General features: G+C 38.7%; 1 protein-coding gene across 1 annotated transcript; it reads right to left on the bottom strand.

The window, feature by feature from the left end:
• Positions 1–12: 12 nt before the first annotated feature.
• On the bottom strand, positions 13–19625 carry ireb2 (iron-responsive element binding protein 2). The gene is made up of 21 exons (XM_079859367.1): positions 19571–19625; positions 14446–14544; positions 13086–13251; positions 11950–12087; positions 11486–11713; positions 11324–11393; positions 10747–10930; positions 9637–9776; positions 9388–9559; positions 9198–9298; positions 8864–8980; positions 8607–8766; positions 8384–8519; positions 7210–7294; positions 6852–7133; positions 6613–6717; positions 3597–3739; positions 3166–3313; positions 2961–3083; positions 1559–1744; positions 13–1073 (listed from the first exon to the last, which is right to left on the bottom strand). The coding sequence occupies exons 1-21, from the start codon at positions 19593–19595 to the stop codon at positions 960–962; spliced, it is 2922 nt and encodes a 973-aa protein (XP_079715493.1). The 5' UTR covers positions 19596–19625; the 3' UTR covers positions 13–959.
• Between the last annotated feature and the right edge of the window lie 226 nt (positions 19626–19851).

Genomic DNA, 19851 nt, shown 5'->3' with positions numbered 1-19851 from the left:
AAGACAATCTCAGCATGCTGATGTCATTATTTATTAAAAATTATTTACAATAACAGCATAATCCAAGAAAAGATTTTTTTTTTTTACTGCATCATTCACCCCTGTGCTAAGAATTTGCATACTGTCTATACATACAGAACACGAGGACTGAAGCCAAACATCGTAACAAGGCAAACAGCACTGTGACAGAACCAAAAACCACTCATTGTTCACTCTCTAATGTGAGCTCAGATTAATATATATCTTATGATATTTATGGCTGAACATACATTTCGGGCTCCATCAGATATCATTAAAAAGCAACTTCTTTAATGCTTTAGTCATTATTGTCACTCACAATCCCAGTAAAAGACGACACTAAATGGACGATCATAATAAATAAACTGATATTTTACTGGATCGGATCAAAACGAAGAGTGCTTTTTGCTGTTGTGACGGAAATATGTGGATGTTCATACAGAAACAAAAAGCTGGGAAATGAAGAAACAACAGTGGGCTGGAAAGCTTTGAATGAGTGGACACTTACACTCCCGTCAAAGTGCCCGTGTCAAAAAACAGCACCATGAAACAAGAGCGAAGCCTTCATTGGCTGTGAGGTCATCGTGCAGTCTTTGCGTCCAGCACCGCATAGTTTCACACGGACTGAAAAGCTCAGTTTAGAAGAACAGTTCCTTGACACGTGTTGCAGGCACTGCAATATGAAATGCCCAAATCAAACCTACCAAAGTTCACGCTCCACATCTAGACACAAAAATGCGCCGAATCGCGTGTCTGGGTGTGAAGAGAATGATTTGGAGAGAAATGTTGGACATTTGTTGCTTTAAGTGCAAAATAATGACATCCCCCGAGACGGGAGGATTCTGTAAAACAAGAGGCACAGCGTTCTGAGTTCATAAGACCTCCTGAAGGCCTCTGGGTGGCGCTGTGCTGATCAGAGGTCCACCGGTGATCTGATTGTGCTACAGCAGCAGAGAACGAGCTACGTACTTCAGGATGCCTCCGTGTCGGAAAAATGCCACATCCATATCGTTCTCGAAAAGAGCCGTGACACTGAAAGTCTTCCCAGTGCTCGTCTGGAAACGAAAGCAGGCAAAAACATTAGATGTCACATGGACAAAACACATGCATTCAAAGGCAAATTGCAGCTTAAGAGTAGGACAAATTTTGATTCACAAGCTCTTGGTTCAATTTGATTATATTTTATTAAATAATGGCCATTTTGCTTACATATAAATTTAATTCTCTCTTAACTATTGCTATAAATTATATGGGAAACGTCTAACGTGAATATTATTTCTAATAATGACAGCAATAATAACACAAAGTCCCAAACGATGTAACACTATTCATTTAACAGATGAGTTTGTGAGTCTATATGAATGATTAATTTAAAAGGACCAGTCTTTTGCTTGACTTACACTGGTTGTGCTGCTTGTTTTTGATTCACTAAAAATAACCAGTTCATAAGAGTCATTTGTTTGTGAATCAGACTCCACTGGTTCCACTGTTTTGAAATGCTAAAGAGAAGTGATGTTTTGTCTGCTGTGAGTCGCTCTACCTGTACTGTGAGCTGGTGTCGGGGCGTGAGCTCCTGTGGGATGTTAATGGTGAATCGCTCTTTTCCACACAGCTCAAGCGAGTCGGCATTCTGTCCTGGCAGGAACTGCAGCGGAGCGATTCCCATCCCAACCAAATGATTCTTATGAATCTTCTCAAAGCTCTCAGCTATCACTGCACGCACCCCCTGAGCAAAGACAGTCAGTAAGATCAGTGTTTATGGTGAACGAATCACAGGAAATTGTGGATTTTTTGACAAAAATCAGGAATTTTAAAGGAGACATATCATGCTTTTAAATCGTTCCTTTTTACATATAAATCATACATTTGTAGTCTATATAAAGCGGAACTGCAATGCTTGTGTCTGAATTCCTCATTATTATAGCTCCACAGGACCCTTTTCTACCCCTTTTCTGATGTGCGTCTGAGAGCAACTCGTTTTGGTGCGGTCTCTTTAAATACAATTGAGACACTTCATACCCCGCCCCCTCTCCAGGATGCAGAGGTGACACTCGGTTCAACTCCACCCCGTTCGTCCATTTTCGTAGTTCGATAGCCGAGATACGATTATCTAGCGGCACAGAAACTTTTTATTCACACGTTATTAACAAAATGTCAACAACGGAAGACTTGTCCAGCCAGCCTTACATGTTCGAGCCAGAGTCGGAGCCGGAGCGAGATGAAAATGAAGACGACGAACCTGCAGAACAACGTCTTCATATGGATGTATCGCAATGGTGTGTTACTGTATTTACACATGAAACTTTGGTCTTCCGACCTTTTACCACCGTGTCGATTTATTTTGATTAATATGTGCGAGGGAGAGAGAGCAAGACAGCGTCTAGTTTGGAGACGGTGTCTTATTTACACTTTCGCCTGGCTCTGAAGAGAGAAAGAGTGCGTGCGCGCGACCGGGTCTCTCTCTCTCTGCTCGTTCTTTAAGTTAAACATGCGCCCTGTCACAAGCGCAGCAGTTCATCTATATTAGACGGTGTAATGAAGCGTGTGGGTTACTACATTCAACAACCGAACATTTTAACTTACCCTCTCGTAACTTCTGCATCTTTTAGCTTGGACTACAAAATTGCAGCGAGAAATAAAAATGGCGGATTGCTCGAAGTGTTGGGCTGGAAGTCAATGTCCTTATTTGGCAGTTCCGCTGCAAATACTGTGACGTAATAGTTCAAAAAACGTCATAGAGAACAGAAAAATCGGAACAGGTTGAAAAATAAGGCCAAAACAGAATATAAAGATATCAACGAAGCACCTGAAGAGAATAATTTTCTGTACTTCTAAACACTCCAAATATACAACTAAATGCATTTAAGGGCTAAAAAAGTGGATTTAGCATGATATGTCCCCTTTAAGGTAACTCATCGGGAAGAGGATTATGGGTACAGTACCAGTAAATAAGGTCCTTTGGCGGCCCAGTCGCGTGAGCTGCCGGAGCCGTACTCTTTTCCTGCCAGGATGATGAGGGGAACTCCATCTCTCTGATAGCGTTCAGCAGCTTCAAACACATCCAGCTGTGATGGGACAACACAAATCAAACCATGAGTTCAGAGTCAGAAGGAATCATGTTCAAGCCGGTTCATTCTGGACACTAACCGTCTGTCCTGATGGAATGTGCAGTGTTTTGGGTCCGGTCTTCCCGATGAGACGGTTTTGAAGCTTAATGCTGGCAAATGTTCCTCGAGTCATCACGGCATCATTTCCTCTCCGTGCGCCATAAGAATTAAACTCACGGGGCGTCAAACTGAGTCAAACATACAGAGGAACTGGACTTAGTATCTGATCATCTTTATATCATAATATTTATCAACATAGTAATAAAAAGCAGTTATACTACAAAAATGTTATGCAAGCAAATGTTATGATGAAACAAATCGCTCAAATGAACTAATTCACTATAATAAATCTGACTTCTAATCGCAGTAACACTCACTCAAGAGTCTAAAATGATTTTAAGGACAAATGTATGAAGCATATTGAATAGAAACAGTTAACAAAAAAGCAAAACAAAGAAAAACTCATCTTACCGTTTGCTCTGCAGGTATTTGGCAGCAGCACTGACTCTTGCGATGCTTCCCGCTGGGGAAATGTGATCGGTCGTTACTTTATCACCCAGAAAGAGGAGCGGGTACGCGCTGTCAATGGACTGAGGAGCGCACACCTCTTTAGTCTGAGACGAAGAGAAACAGAGGCCGCGTTAATGTTGAAATACAGTGGAAATGTGAGGCTTGGGGACAGCCGCATCTGAATGACACGTGTTGTTGTTGTTAAATAAAAATGATGATAAAAAAATAAATAAAAAATAAAAATTATATATATATATATATATATATATATATATATATATTAGTGGTGGGCCGTTATCGGCGTTAACGCGCTGCGTTAACGCGAGACTCTTATCGCGCGATAAAAAAAATATCGCCGTTAATCTATTCTCCAAGTTGGGTTGGGAGCGTTGGGAGCTGGCTCAAGCTACACAAGCTATGATGACGCAATCTACCCGCGGCCGCGAGGTACACCCGGCTGCAACGCATCATATTCGTCGTCATCTTAAGTAAACACGGCTGAAAGTGAAAGCTGTTGAAAAAGATCGGTGCAACCCTTATTTGGACTTGGTTCGGATTTAAGCCGTCCGACGTAGACTGTGTGGGGTAACAGTTCGGTAAGTTAACACACGACTAATCCGTTCTACCACCTCAAATTCAAAACGAAACATATCACTGAATACCAGCGCGCGCGTATTATTCCCAATATATCTTAGTGAGTGGTGTAGCACATAATCTCTTTTTATTAAAAGCGCCCAATTTTAAGAATCGTTGTTGTGTTTCTTTTTAACTGAAAAGACATCAGTTAGACAATATTCTAATTTTAAATTTGGGGTTTCATAAGCTCCAAGCCATAATAAACATTAGACCTACTTAAGTCTCTGCAGCTAGTGTACTTAAATTTTATTTATCTGCAAAATTATGTTGTATACTTACAGTTTTGCACAATATATGTTCTCAAAACTACATACACCCTTTCAAAAAAAAACAAAAAAACAAACAAAAAAAAACCTTTAGTAGTTGTTTAGCAGGGTCTGTGTAACCTGTTCTGAAATGGTTTTATTATAATATCGTTATCGCAAGAGGCTGCAATGTATATCACAATATGGATTTTAGGCCATATCGCCCATCCCTAATTGATAGCCTATAGTAGTTGATAATAACATAGGCCTACCTAATGTTGCCTACGTACGGTAACAGTACAGTAGTAACCTTTTACAGTCTATGAGTAGAACAGCTTTCTCAAGCAGTTTGTGATGCATTTTGGAAACAGGAGATGAGCCCCTGGTCTAATGCGCCACCTGGCTTGAGAAACCCGTTCTCAAAGACTTACTTTTATAGTCCTTATTTGGGTAGCACACATATTCTGAATGCCTTCGGCAGAATTCAAATGAGCCATTTTAATCTAGATTAATCTAGATTAATTTCAAAATTAATCTAGATTAATCTAGATTAAAAAAATTAATCTATGCCCACCTCTAATATATATATACACACACACACACACACACACACACACTCACCTAAAGGATTATTAGGAACACCTGTTCAATTTCTCATTAATGCAATTATCTAATCAACCAATCACATGGCAGTTGCTTCAATGCATTTAGGGGTGTGGTCAAAACAATCTCCTGAACTCCAAACTGAATGTCAGAATGGGAAAGAAAGGTGATTTAAGCAATTTTGAGTGTGGCATGGTTGTTGGTGCAATCTGCTCAGTTACTGGGATTTTCACGCACAACCATTTCTAGGGTTTACAAAGAATGGTGTGAAAAGGGAAAAACATCCAGTATGCGGCAGTCCTGTGGGCGAAAATGCCTTGTTGATGCTAGAGGTCAGAGGAGAATGGGCCGACTGATTCAAGCTGATAGAAGAGCAACTTTGACTGAAATAACCACTCGTTACAACCGAGGTATGCAGCAAAGCATTTGTGAAGCCACAACACGCACAACCTTGAGGTGGATGGGCTACAACAGCAGAAGACCCCACCGGGTACCACTCATCTCCACTACAAATAGGAAAAAGAGGCTACAATTTGCACGAGCTCACCAAAATTGGACAGTTGAAGACTAGAAAAATGTTGCCTGGTCTGATGAGTCTCGATTTCTGTTGAGACATTCAGATGGTAGAGTCAGAATTTGGCGTAAACAGAATGAGAACATGGATCCATCATGCCTTGTTACCACTGTGCAGGCTGGTGGTGGTGGTGTAATGATGTGGGGGATGTTTTCTTGGCACACTTAGTGCCAATTGGGCATCGTTTAAATGCCACGGCCTACCTGAGCATTGTTTCTGACCATGTCCATCCCTTTATGACCACCATGTACCCATCCTCTGATGGCTACTTCCAGCAGCATAATGCACCCTGTCACAAAGCTCGAATCATTTCAAATTGGTTTCTTGAACATGACAATGAGTTCACTGTACTAAAATGGCCCCCACAGTCACCAGATCTCAACCCAATAGAGCATCTTTGGGATGTGGTGGAACGGGAGCTTCGTGCCCTGGATGTGCATCCCACAAATCTCCATCAACTGCAAGATGCTATCCTATCAATATGGGCCAACATTTCTAAAGAATGCTTTCAGCACCTTGTTGAATCAATGCCACATAGAATTAAGGCAGTTCTGAAGGCGAAAGGGGGTCAAACACAGTATTAGTATGGTGTTCCTAATAATCCTTTAGGTGAGTGTATATATATATATATATATATATATATATATTAGATGAAAAACCTTAACTTCAAAAACTTAAATGAAAATGAGAAATGCTGCCTTGGCAACTAACTAAAATAAAATAAGTTTAAGTACTAAAACATATTTTTAAACCGAAAACAAAATATATAAAAACAAAAACTAATAAAAAAAAAAAGACAAAAGTACATAAACTTACTAAAATTGAAACAAAAATTAAAATGAAAACTGAAAATTCAAAATATTACCAAATACAGTAATAGTATACATATAACGCTAAAATAACACTGGATGACACTCACCAGTTTGCTGAAGAAGGACGGACAGCGGATGTAGGTGGATTTGGGATCCCATGGGAAGAGGGCAGATTCGGCAGAGTCCAAACTGTTCCAGAACGTACTTCCTTTCTGCAGACGATCACACAAATCAGCTGGTATTAACATATGATTCTAATGATTCAACAGATTCAATGAATCAATCAATTCAAATGAATCCTTTTGTTATATCTTCTGAAGAATATGTGCTATGAAACTCCTCGCACCTCCATCCGGATCTTCAGCTCTTTGAACATGGAGGCGATGACGATGTTCTCCTCTGTGTGGTTCACCTCCTCTTTGGATGGCCAGATATCGCGCAGATACACGTCCTTCCCCTCGGCGTTCACTCCTACCGGTTCTGTCTCAAAGTTGATGCTGACTGTGCCTGCGATCGCATACGCCACCACCAGCGGGGGCGAGGCCAAATAATTCGCCCGAACGCAGTCACACAGACGTCCTTCTAAATGCCTGTTCCCAGACAGAACGCCACACGCCACCAAATCCCCCTGCGCACGAGCAAACAGCTCAGATTAAGATGCAGATGCTCAGATAGAAAGACACTAAATGAGAGTTCGGTCTCACCTGTTTAATGGCGTCTACCACATTCTCAGGTAAAGGTGCTGTGTTGCCCACACACGTTGCACATCCATAACCCGCCACCTCAAACCTGAAACCCACGATCGAAATACATGCAGAGGTCATTATTTAGACAATTGTTAGTGTGTTTATGTGAAACAAGGCTATCATAAAGGCTATTATAATTTCACTATTATTTCTTTTTCTTTATTTTTATCATTTAATTTTATTTGTTTTTATTTTATATTTTGAATAGTAATAAATGTGATATTAAAATACTTCTATTACTCATTTTATTATAAATATATTTTTAAATGTCAGCGGTATTTTTTGTTTTAGTAATAGCTGTCGTTAATGATTTTTTATTTATTCATAAATTGTATTTATAAATATTTAATACACTTAATTTACTTTTCATATTTTTTATTTTTGTTTCATTGCGATAAATATTAAATATTACATAAATATCAAAATAACATATTTTATAAATAATATAATAAATGTTTTAATAATACACACACACACATATATATATATACATACAGAGAGAGTGTGATTATGACATAATATAAAAAATATTTATTATTTATTTTTTATATATGTTATAGGATTAGAACAAAAAGCAAATTAAATAATGAAATGTACTGAATAAATATTTATAAATAAAATATAAAATAAAATAAAAACAATAAATACTAAGAAATGTTTCATATATATTCATATATAAATAATAGGGCTGTCAAACGATTAATCGCGATTAATCGCATCCAAAATAAAAGTTTGTGTTTACATAATATATGTGTGTGTATGGAGTATAATTATTTTCTATATATAAATACACACACATGCATATATATTTAAGAAAAATGTGTTATTTATATATAAAATATTTATATATAATATAAATTATATATAATATAAATATATATACACAGTATATACATGCAAATATTTCTTAAATATATACATGCATGTGTGTGTATTTATATATAGAAAATAATTATACACTGTACACACACATATATTATGTAAAAACAAACTTTTATTTTGGATGCGATTAATCGTTTGACAGCCCTAATAAATAAATAAATTTTTTCTACATCTTTGGTTTTAGTGATAGATTTTGTTACCAATAATAACCTTGGTGTGCTCAAGTATGTGTATCTAATATTGTGTGTACCCGAGTTTCTTGAGGAAGGGCAGGACTCCGCTGGTGTTCAGGTAATGAGTGACGGTTCCACTGCCGGGGACCAGACTGGTCCTGATGTACGGTTTTACCGTCAGACCAGCCTCGACGGCTTTCTTCGCCAGTAGACCTGAACAAAACACAAACAAACACGTGAGATGCACTAAACACTGTGCAAACAGCTCACATCAGATCTGCAGATGTCTTGACGTCTGACCTGCGGCCAGCATGACGGACGGGTTGCAGTTATTGGTGCAGCTGATGATAGCAGCGATGACGACGGATCCGTGTGCCAGGTTGTACTCAGCCCCCTCGTGCAGGAACGGGACCAGAGTTGCCTGCTTGTCTTTGGATATGTGGAAGCCCTTGAAACCCACCTACATGGATGGCACAAAAAACAAACCCAGCTAGCAACTTGGTACGATTACTTAATTGACAAATACTTTTTTTGTGTGTGCTAATATGTGCATTCACCTTTTCATTCAGGCAGTTAATAAAGTCTTCCTTCATGCAAGTCACGGCGACTCGATCCTGTGGCCGTTTGGGTCCACTGACATGAGGCACAATGGAGCTCAGGTTCATCTCGATGACCTACGACACCAACCACATCACATTTGTTAACAACTGACCTACGAAGTTTTAAGGGGGATATACTTTTATATTGGTCTTTTGGTTACTCATTTCACGTGAAGGTTCCTCAATGATTTACACTACCTTTCAAAAGTTTTGAGATTACTTTTAATCAGCAAGGACGCATTTAATTGATCAAAAGTGACAGAAATGTTCATGAAAAAATAAATGAACCAACCTCTGAATACTGCGGCTCTTCTGATTGTTCATCGTAGGTTCTGAAGAGTTTGATAGCCTTCAGGTAGTCTTCTAAAACCACAAGCTTCTCCTCACTGCAGACTGATCAGAAAAAAAACATTTTTGCGTCAAATTACACCCTTAATATCACCTTAGAGTTTTTAGTCTTAAGTACAAAGAGCGGTCCATACTGGTGTGTTTAAAGTGCTGCAGGGTGATGTCATCCACAGGAAAGAAGCTCACGGTGGCGCTGTACTCCGGGCACATGTTAGCGATAGTGGTCCGATCGGGAGCCGAGAGCTGCTGTACACCAGGCCCGAAGAACTCCACAAACTTCCCGTCGATTCCTGCCTGACGCAGATGCTGAAACACAAAGATCAGATGTTAATGTGTTATTTCTTCAGATGTCATATATTTAGGACACAAGGACCTCGCTGTACCTTAGTAATGCCCAGCACTATATCAATTGACGTTGCAAGAGGACTGATGGTCCCCACGAGTTTACAGCCGACAACCTGTGGCAGAGTCAAAGAGACTGGCTGACCTAACATGACCGCCTCTGATTCAATACCTCCAACTCCTGAAAGACAGCATGAGAGAGAGACATCGTGAGGCAAACAAAACAGAAGATTTCACTAATAATGAAATCTGGGGGGGGGGGGGATGGGTTACGACGTTCGTCTGTTATAGGACAACTTAGTTTGAATAAACGAGCAGACACTGATTAGCTATTTGATCGCCTAAATTAAAAAATATATATATATATATTTGTGTAGTGTTCAATGTTGTTATCGATAGAGATACGCGGATGGGGTATTATTTTGTCCGCAACCGCATCACAAAACTCATCATCCGCACCAACGTTTTTTGACCAAATTTCAAAGCTGTACCCGCCCGCCATCCGCTGATTGTTTTGCGGTCTATGGACGATGCAATGCTCTGCTGATGCGAGCCGCAAGAAAGCCCTTGTCTGTTCTAGAAAGGATGCAGCAAAGATATTTAATGCTAATGTATAAGGGATAGGCCTACGCTGAGTTTCATTCATTTACGATGAGATGCGCTCTAGTTCACAATTGAATGCAAGTGAACGCGGCGCACCGGCGCCTCCATGTCACGGTTATTATATTGTCTTTTGCTTTTTATTTATTAAATACATGCAATTGGTTGATGAAACATTTATTAAAATTAAGATCCAATTTATACAAAACGAAATTCGCTATTTCGCTTTAAAGAAAGGCTTTCTACAAAGAAAAACATAATGAAGTGGTAAAAATCATGTCTGACGATTTACAAAACAAAACTTGCGTTGGTACTTGGCAAAGAATAAAATACAGTTGGAAACGCCGTAGACCATTAATGACACAGACTGTTAACAATTGTTTTTAATTAGTGTTTAAACATTCTCTATGATAAAAAATATTTTAATAACACGGTTTTGGCGGTTATAGAGATCTAATGACGGTGTTCAACTATAACCGTAGGTCTCACGGTTATATACTAACCGTCACACCCCTAGTAATAATAACAGTAACTAGTGACATCGTGCTCACCCCAGCCCAGGATCCCGAGGCCGTTGATCATGGTGGTGTGGGAGTCCGTTCCCACCACGCTGTCTGGATAAATAAACCCCTCCCCTTCCTGTACCACCTGACACAGGTACTCTAGGTTCACCTGATGCACTGTGTTGATGTCTGGAGGAACCACGTTGATGTTTTTGAAGGCTTTTGAACACCACTGGAGAGAGACAACAGTCACAAACTCAAGACTTGCACTACCGTACAAAGGTTTGTGGTCTGTAGGACTTTTGAATATTTTTGAAAGAAGTCTCTTATGCTTACCAAGGCTGCATTTATTTGATCAAAAACAGTAAAAACAGTAATATTGTGAAATATTATTACAATTTTTAAATAACGTTTCTATTTGAATATATTTTAAAATGTAATTTATTCCTGTGATCAAAGCTGAATTTTCAGCATCATTACTCCAGTCTTCAGTGTCACATGATCAAATCATGCTGATTTGCTGCTTGTGAAACATTTCCTCTTATTATTGCAAATGTTGAAAACAGCATGGCATGTTATGTCGTCTTTGTGTAGATATAAATCACAGAGAGCTCTGAAAACTCACCTTAAAGAACTCCAGCCTCTCTTTGTTTCTGGTTAGCTCCATCTCTTGATTCCTGATCATAGTTTCAGGCCTGTGTGCGTCAGACAGATATCAGCACATCAGAGAGAGCAAACAGAGTAATGTGAGAGCGTGTATTAGTGTGTGTGCGAGGTGTAGACGTACTCTGACACGGGCTGCAGGTGGAAGGGGCACAGGAGGGGTGTGTTTTCTATCTGAACTGCTGCGGTTCTGCCACTGGGGGCGTCAGAGCAGGAGGTTTTACTGCAGCCGCCCCGATGACCCGGGCGTTGACCTGAACAGTGACTCCCTCGTGGAGATGGTCGACCGGCGGGAGATCTGACAGCGGCACCTTGACTCTCATCCACCGGGATTGAAGGGCTCTGGATGCCACTGAGAAATGAGGTAAACCGTTAGTGATTTTGTCACTTGACAGTGAAAACTTGTTGCATCTTGCCTGGTTGAGTTCATAAAATGAGAAAACTGAAGCACAATACATCACCACCCTAATTACTGTGTATATTAGGACTTCTGGGCATAATCATTGTTTATGCTAATGCTGTAATTATTGGGTTTTTAAACATAAATACTCTTTTAATCCTTTCTCTTGCCCATGCGTTCACTCTCACCATTTGCTGTAGTCAATCTGCAGCGAATGATCTACGATGAGGTCTGTGGGGCATCTCGGGTTCACCAGGTTTGGATCAACCCCCTGTTTAGCTAAAGCATCTCTCATGGCTGCCAGATCCACCATAGCAGGAATTCCCCTGTGAACACATACAATGGAGGCATCAGGACATATCCAACTTTATGAACAGGCCCAGTTAATGTGCAGATGTTGTTAAGGGCTGCCCGATTAATCAAAATAAAGCTGAAATCACAATATGGCTTAGTGTTGTCATCAAATTGCAAAGACTGCAACTGAATTAACTATACACCGTGTTCTTAAAGGGATAGTTCTCTTTGAAATTAAATTTTGGTATGTTTTAGCTTACCTCAAGGGCATCCAAGATGTAGGTGTCTTTTTTTCCGCAGTAGTTTCAATTTTGATATTTTTAGGTCAAACCGTTCTTGTCTGTCTGTCATTTAATGCTGGTCTGTGGTCACCCCCTCAAAGAGCATGCACAGAGTCCAAATTAAACAATTCCCCATCGTCCAAATTAAACAATTCCCCCTCGTAAGTACACATTGATGGCCTAAGACACGAAACGAGCGGTTTGTGTGAGAAAACTAACAGTATTTATATCATTTTTAACTCTTGTACACAGCCACGTCCAAGTGATCTGAGGGCGACATCTAGTGTATATACATCTACGCACACGTCACACACCAGGATGCGCGCACGCCCTCAGATCACTTGGACGTGGCTGTGTTATAAGAGGTAAAAACTATATAAATACTGTTCGTTTTCTCACACAAACCGCTCGTTTCGTGTCTTAGGCCATCAGTGTGTACTTACGATGGGGAATTGTTTAATTTGGACGATGGGGAATTGTTTTCATTTCGACTCTGTGCATGCTCTTTGAGACAGTGACCATAGACCTGCATTATAGGACTGACAGACAAGAACGGTTTGACCTAAAAATATCAAAATTGAAACTACTGCGGAAAAAAAGACACCTACATCTTGGATGCCCTTGAGGTAAGCTAAAACATACCAAAATTTAATTTCAAAGTGAACTATCCCTTTATGATCATTAAAAAACAAAAATCCCAATTTGATTTCTTTTCCACAAATCATGTATCCCTTGTCGATTTTACTCACGTAAAATCCTGCAGCAGAACCCTGGCGGGCGAGAACACCACCTCGGCCTGGTTCTGCTGCGTTTGCCAGTCCAAAATATTAGAGACATCCTCTGTCTTCACGTAGAACCCGTCACACTTCCGAATGGCGGACTCCAGGAGAACCCGCATACAGAACGGCAGTTTCTCTACAAGATAAAGAGCCAGTTAGTGCTTCTGCAGGACTTTACTTTTTACATCTGAACTTGAGTTTGATTGCATGTTCTTATAAGTAGGGCTGGGCGATAAAACGATAACGATAATTATCGCGATATAATTTTTCTTGATAAAACGATATCAAGAGGTCGATAAATGTTCGATAATGTTTATGCGCCAGAAGCGGAACGAAACTCATTTGAACCGCGCGCCACACGGACCATTTATCTGCTCGGCTCAAAGTTCAAACGGCAGCGCGAACGCGAGCTAACTAGAGCAGATGCGTTTACTCTGATCGGTGTCGGTCACGAAATCCAGTGAGAAGCGCTTGAATTAAGCGAGGAACACAAATGTCTCAGTGATTTAAACCAGTTTAAAGGCAGATGAAACAGCGCTGACAAACAGGAGAAACACTGAGCGCAACGATACAGTCAGAAGGCTTTTCCGTCTACAAATTCCTATCATTTACCATGGATTTACTGTAACGTTGGCCTAGTAATATTAACTGCACCATGAAATGTGGAATATATACATATTGAATTGTATTATATTATTAATGTAGACAATGTATTAAAGGACTAATGGAATATAATTACAGTATTTAATAATGTATTTAGGCTACTGTATTTCATACAAATACCATAGAAACCATAAAGTTACATTTTGCCATGATAGTGAGGTGCTAAAGGGTATGCCTGGTTTCATCTGTGGTTATCATGATCTAAATGCATGATACTGGATGACCAATAGTTAAGTTTAATAAAACTCAAACAGTTATAATATTACATTTTACCAAAAAAAAAAAAAAAATAGCACATGCAGAAACTAAAAAATTGTACAATAAATATATTTATTTTAAGGAAAAATGACAAATGTTTGAATGTTCTACCTCAGATTTGTGAAATGTTCACCTGTTTGGCAAGTGTTTGTCATGATATGTTCTGACAATAAAGAGTAGTTTAAAACCACAGTTAACGCTCTGGTTTCTACAACTTTCACTTAGGAGCAAAAATCTGCCTTTAAACTTGAAAGAAATAAAGATTTGCCTTTTATCGTGATAATTATCGATATCGACTGATATAAAAAAAATTATCGTGATTTTTTTTTTTTGGCCATATCGCCCAGCCCTACTTATAAGTGATGTCAGTTGTATCTATGCATGAATTTAGTTAAAGACCCTAACTCACCATATCTAGCATCATCGCTGAGCTTCTGTGGGTTGAAATACCTCAGCTCTTCATACTGCTCGCTCCGGAGAGTGTCGATCAAATCAACAAACGGATGTTCTGTAGAGAATAAAAGCCTTTATTAAGCATTTTGAGAACGAGCTGATAAATTTGTGCAACAGAGAAGGAAAAGAATGGCTTGTGTGTCTTAAACTCTGGATTTGAGTTTGTCCTGCAACAACCAAACAGAATCGGACGACAACAGATCAACACCTGCAGGGCTCATATAACTCAAATAGAGTGTTACTGCATCCCAATTCGCATTCTTATTACTGTGCCCTAAAAGTATGTACTGTTTTTGTGAAGAAAAAGTATATACTTTTGAGTGTGCTACTTTTTGAGCAGAATAGTAGGCAAGCTTTGGGACATACTACTTCGTCACAACTGCGTCTTTAACAGACAGATAATTATGTGCATCCGGTCACTGTTTGGATTCTAACCCGGAAAAGGTAGACCCTCCGGGTATCTTTGGAATACTCATTTCAACATACTACGATTTGGGACACACAAATTCTAATTTCGAATACTATTTAGGACGGATAGTATGTGAATTGGGACGCAGCATGTATCTACTCTGAAACCGCCGAACCGTGTTCATTGACCTTCACCTCTTCACATTTTAAAGTTCCCATTTAAGGCACAAGTCTGCAGCTGTGCTACTCGTGTTGGCAGTGAGTACTGAGAGCTTACAAGCCCAATTCATGTTCAAATAAGGGATGCACCAAACATTCAGAAACTAAATGCTTTGAAGAAGAATCATTGAAGAAGAGAAAAGTAAAAAGTGAAATGTCAGTGTTCAGCTTTGAAATGGGTTCATCTATTAAAGCATGATCAAAATTCAAACACAATTTCAAATCAAGTATTTGCATTTCCTCATTGTGCTTTAAGGTTCTCATGCCTTGCAGCAATGCCCTCTTGGTTATTCAGGACATTAATAAAGTTTTTTATTAAAGAACCGGTCACCTATTTTCAAAAACAACAACAAAAAAACATGCAGTTTATTTTTGAAAATGCTTTTATCATCCAAATCCAAAGAACTTTCCAGAGCACTATTTTTATCATAATAGTGTATAAAAAAAGCCATTTACTATGAGTTTTTGGGGTAGACTTTGTTTAGATCCAGTATTACATTGAAAAACACATCCACTGTTGGAATATAGTTGTTGGAATAGTTGAATATATATCACACACACACATACATATTATTCATATATATATATATATAAGACAAATTACTTCCACAGACGAATCCTAATAGAGAGACAGAAGTGAAACAGGTTGTGTTATAATTTCACTGCAAAGTAACACCAGCACTGTTTGCAGTGAGATCTGTATCCTGTCAGAAGACATTACAAAGTTCACTAAACCAAGAGAGGACAACAAAACTAAATCATGATATAAAACACACACTAGTGCTCATGCACAGCAGTGTATTTCAGCAGTCCCAGTGTGACTGCATGTGTGGAGGAGGACGAACAAGCACAGACACACACTTATCACACACACCCTGCGTCTGCTGCCTGCTGCACGTGTTAGATTAGGATAGATGAGTTTAGATTAAACTGCAGCAAAGGAACACAAACCTGCATCCACCTCATAATATATGAATGAACACAAAAATCCCCTAATCTTTATTTACGACATGGAAGATAAAGACACTGGGTGGGAAAAGTAAATAACACTCTCGCTGACAGACCAGCAGATTACAGCAGGATCAGAGCACTAACACGAAGAACATGCACACAGTTAATCATAATTATACAACCTATAGCTCTGAATGAAACCACTGCAGACATTAAAAAAGACATTAATTAGGCTAGTACATTTATGAGGACGGTTCACTCCCAAAGTCTCTCAGTTTTGGGGACATTTGGTTCCCAGAGAGTATAGCCTATACTTGTGACTTCTTTTCCAAGACTAATATATATATATATATATATATATATATATATATATATATATATATATAAAATTGGTTTTTTTTTTTAAATGTTGGAGCTAGATGTTATTTCAGTAATGTAATGATGAAGAAGTGTAATCAATTTGAAAAATATAATATTTACAAAAAAAAAAAAGGTCAGGGCTCTACAGTGCGAGTATTTCACTCACATTTGCGCCTAAAAATAGTTATGTGCGAACTTGAAAAATAATTTACGAGCACGAGTGCGCGAGTGACGGGCTTGTTTGTAATATTCAGCTCCAGTGAAAAATTGTGAAATACTGTTTCAATAGGTGAAGTTACACAACAATATGCTGATTACATAACAATATTTGGATGTAATATTCAGTTCCAGTGAAAATCTGTTCCAGTTAATGGAGTATACACAGGTGATGTGTAATATTCAGTACTATTCAAACTCCACCCGCTGGAACAGTTTCTTACAGTACCTGAATATTACACAACATCACCTGTTCAGTTTTGAAAACTGTAGCCTACTCACAGATTTGTGGCCTATACCTTATTTTAGAAATCTGTTTTTCTGTATATTGATTTGTTGTGTATTGTTAAGATGAATACAACTGTCTTAACTGAATTTTTCTATGATTTGGCGATGGGGTGTGTAATGTATAGATGACATGAAACTGGCATGTGGTTGAACTGAAACCCCCCCAGGTCTCCCGTATTTTGGTACCCAAATGTTGGATATGATGACGCTACTGCAACACGCATCAAGTTAAACATTAAATCTGCATATAGCGCGGGAATAGAAGATCCGATTTATATCAGTTTTGCGAAAACACACTTATGTGGAATCGTTTTAATCAGTAAAAACGCATGAAGTGACCAGGTGTAAACAGGCCCCTATACACCATTAAAAAAAAGTCAAGTAAACACTTAGTGAGCTAGATACGCAACACAGTATGAAGCTTAGTCAGTATCTCAAAAGACCAAGTGCAAAAAACAACAAAAATGAGTATCAAAATTGTATTAGCAACGTTTAGGTCTCACCAAAAGACTAAGGCAGAAACTGAAGTTACGACCAAAACAGTCGACACTGAGGACAGGAAGATGACAAAAACTCATTTTTGAGGACAACTTAGCCTACTAGAAAGTACTGCGAAGGAAACAAGCAAGCGGGCATTTGTTTTGTTTTTATGGTGTTCTTCATTCTTTTTATATATTTTGAAGTAGGCTAAAAATAATATTTGGATAATTATAATTATTAATCAGGTAGTTCACCCAAAATAGAAAATTCTGTCATTTATTACCCTCCATCATGTCGTTCCAATCCCGTAAGACTTTCACTCATCTTCGGAACACAAATGAAGAACGTTTTGATGAAATTGAGAGATTTCCGTCCCTCCACTGATAGCCTACACAACTACCACTTCGATGCTTCGAAAAAAGTTCATAAAAAGATCATAAAACTAATCCATATGAATTGAGCAGTTTAATCAAATTTTTTACACTGTGCTCCTATATTTCTTTGTGTGCTCCTAAATTTTTTCATTTAGGAGTACATGTACACCTTGGGAAAAAAGTTAGCGTAGAGCCCTGGTTACTCTAAAAAAGGCCCAATGTGTTCAGAATCCCAAGTTTCTAAAAACTTCCACACAATGTAGGTTTTACAGTTTTAGAGACATTTGGGTTCCCACAAAGTATATACCTGTGACTTGCTTTTCAAGACTAATTTTAATTTTAAGACACTAGGGGTTCATACATTTAGCTATTCTAACAAACCGGCTCATTTAAAGGGTTAAACAGTTCACCCAAAAATGAAAATTCTGTCATTAATTACTCACCCTCATATTTTTTCCAAACCCGTAAGACTCTCGTTCATCTTCATAACACAAATGAAGATCTTTTTGATGAAATCTGAGAGATTTCTGTCCCTCCACTGAGTCTTCGCAACTACCAGTTTCGAGGCCCAGAAAGGTAATAAAGACATCATTAAAAATGACATTAATCTCCTGTGGTTTCATTTTATGAAGCAACAGAAGTGCTTTGTTTGCGCAAGAAAATATAATTTACAAGTTTATTTACAAAATATTAATCTCTAGCGCACGTTCACACAACAACATCCGCTCTCGTGTCAACACAACACGTGTGCGTCATGCTCTCATGAAAGCTCGTTGGAGATTAATCATTTGTAAATAAAGCGGTACATCATGTTTTTTACTTGTGTCGCTTCAGATTAAACCACTGGAGTCACATGGATTACTTTAATGATGTCTTTACTACATTTCTGGGCCTTGAAAGTGGTAGTTGCATTGACTGTCAATGGAGGGAAAAAAAGCGCTAAGATTTCACCAAAAAGATCCTAATTTTTGTTCCGAAGATGTACGCAAGTCATTTTTGGGTGAACTAACCCTTTAAAATCATAATTTGTCTAGAATCACCTTTTTCCAAAAAGTCCCCCCCAAAAAATGTAACGTTTATGAACCTTTGACACCAGAGAGAACAACCTCATTAGAAGATCAAGTAATTGTATAATTGTGAAGAAATAAATAAAAAGATTGTGCTTTACCCTTACAAACGTTGTTCTCTGTGCCAGTACCACGGTATAGTGATTGTATTAAATAATACTTCTTCAAATCAGATATAATACACATAATGGTACTGAATAATTACCATATTCGAGTACTATGGTATTTACATAGCACATTAAAGTAAGAACACTATGGAATTACCATAGTACATGTGCAGAAAACGAAACACCATAAAGCATGGTAGTACCATGGTACATGTGTGTTATTGTAAACAACACATAATAATCGAGCATCGTGCATAATAGGATTGTGCATTGTTCCTATTAAGCTGCATGGCCAGACAACATTTTGGGCATTAAAGACGCGTTAAACAGAAGCTGTCAAGCTGGACATCTCATTGAGTTTTGACACACATCAGTTTTAGATCGCTTGAGATGCATCGGTGTAATCGCACGCGATCTGGACGTCAGTCGCTCTCTCGCCGCTAGCCGCAGTGCTAACGACAAAACCGACTCGTTCATCCTTTTATAAGTGAATAGATGAGGACTGTTTTGACACATATTTGTGACTTCGCATATAACCGGATACATACTTCTCTGTCAGGGCGTAAATCAGATGAATATTGTTCATTTTTGTCATTTAAAACCGCACTTACCGTTCTGAGGTGAACCCAGCGCCATGATGAGTCCTAATATTAACACGACTCCACTCGCTCGAGCCACAACAGCCAGCCAACCAGCGAACAGTCCCTCCCTGGAGAACTGTCCAATCAGCTGAAAGCATCTCGCACATCGCCATCCAATCAACAAACACTACCCTTCATCACTTTGGTCAAGAGAGCATCTATTAGTTTTGATGATTAATTAATTAATTATTATTTATATATATATATACTAAAAAAATATAGCATAAAATCATTTTCAATAGACAAGTAGC

Source organism: Squalius cephalus, assembly GCF_949319135.1.
Source record: "Squalius cephalus genome assembly, chromosome: 23".
Classification (NCBI taxonomy): domain Eukaryota; kingdom Metazoa; phylum Chordata; class Actinopteri; order Cypriniformes; family Leuciscidae; genus Squalius; species Squalius cephalus.
This window is presented reverse-complemented; position numbering and strand designations above follow the sequence as displayed.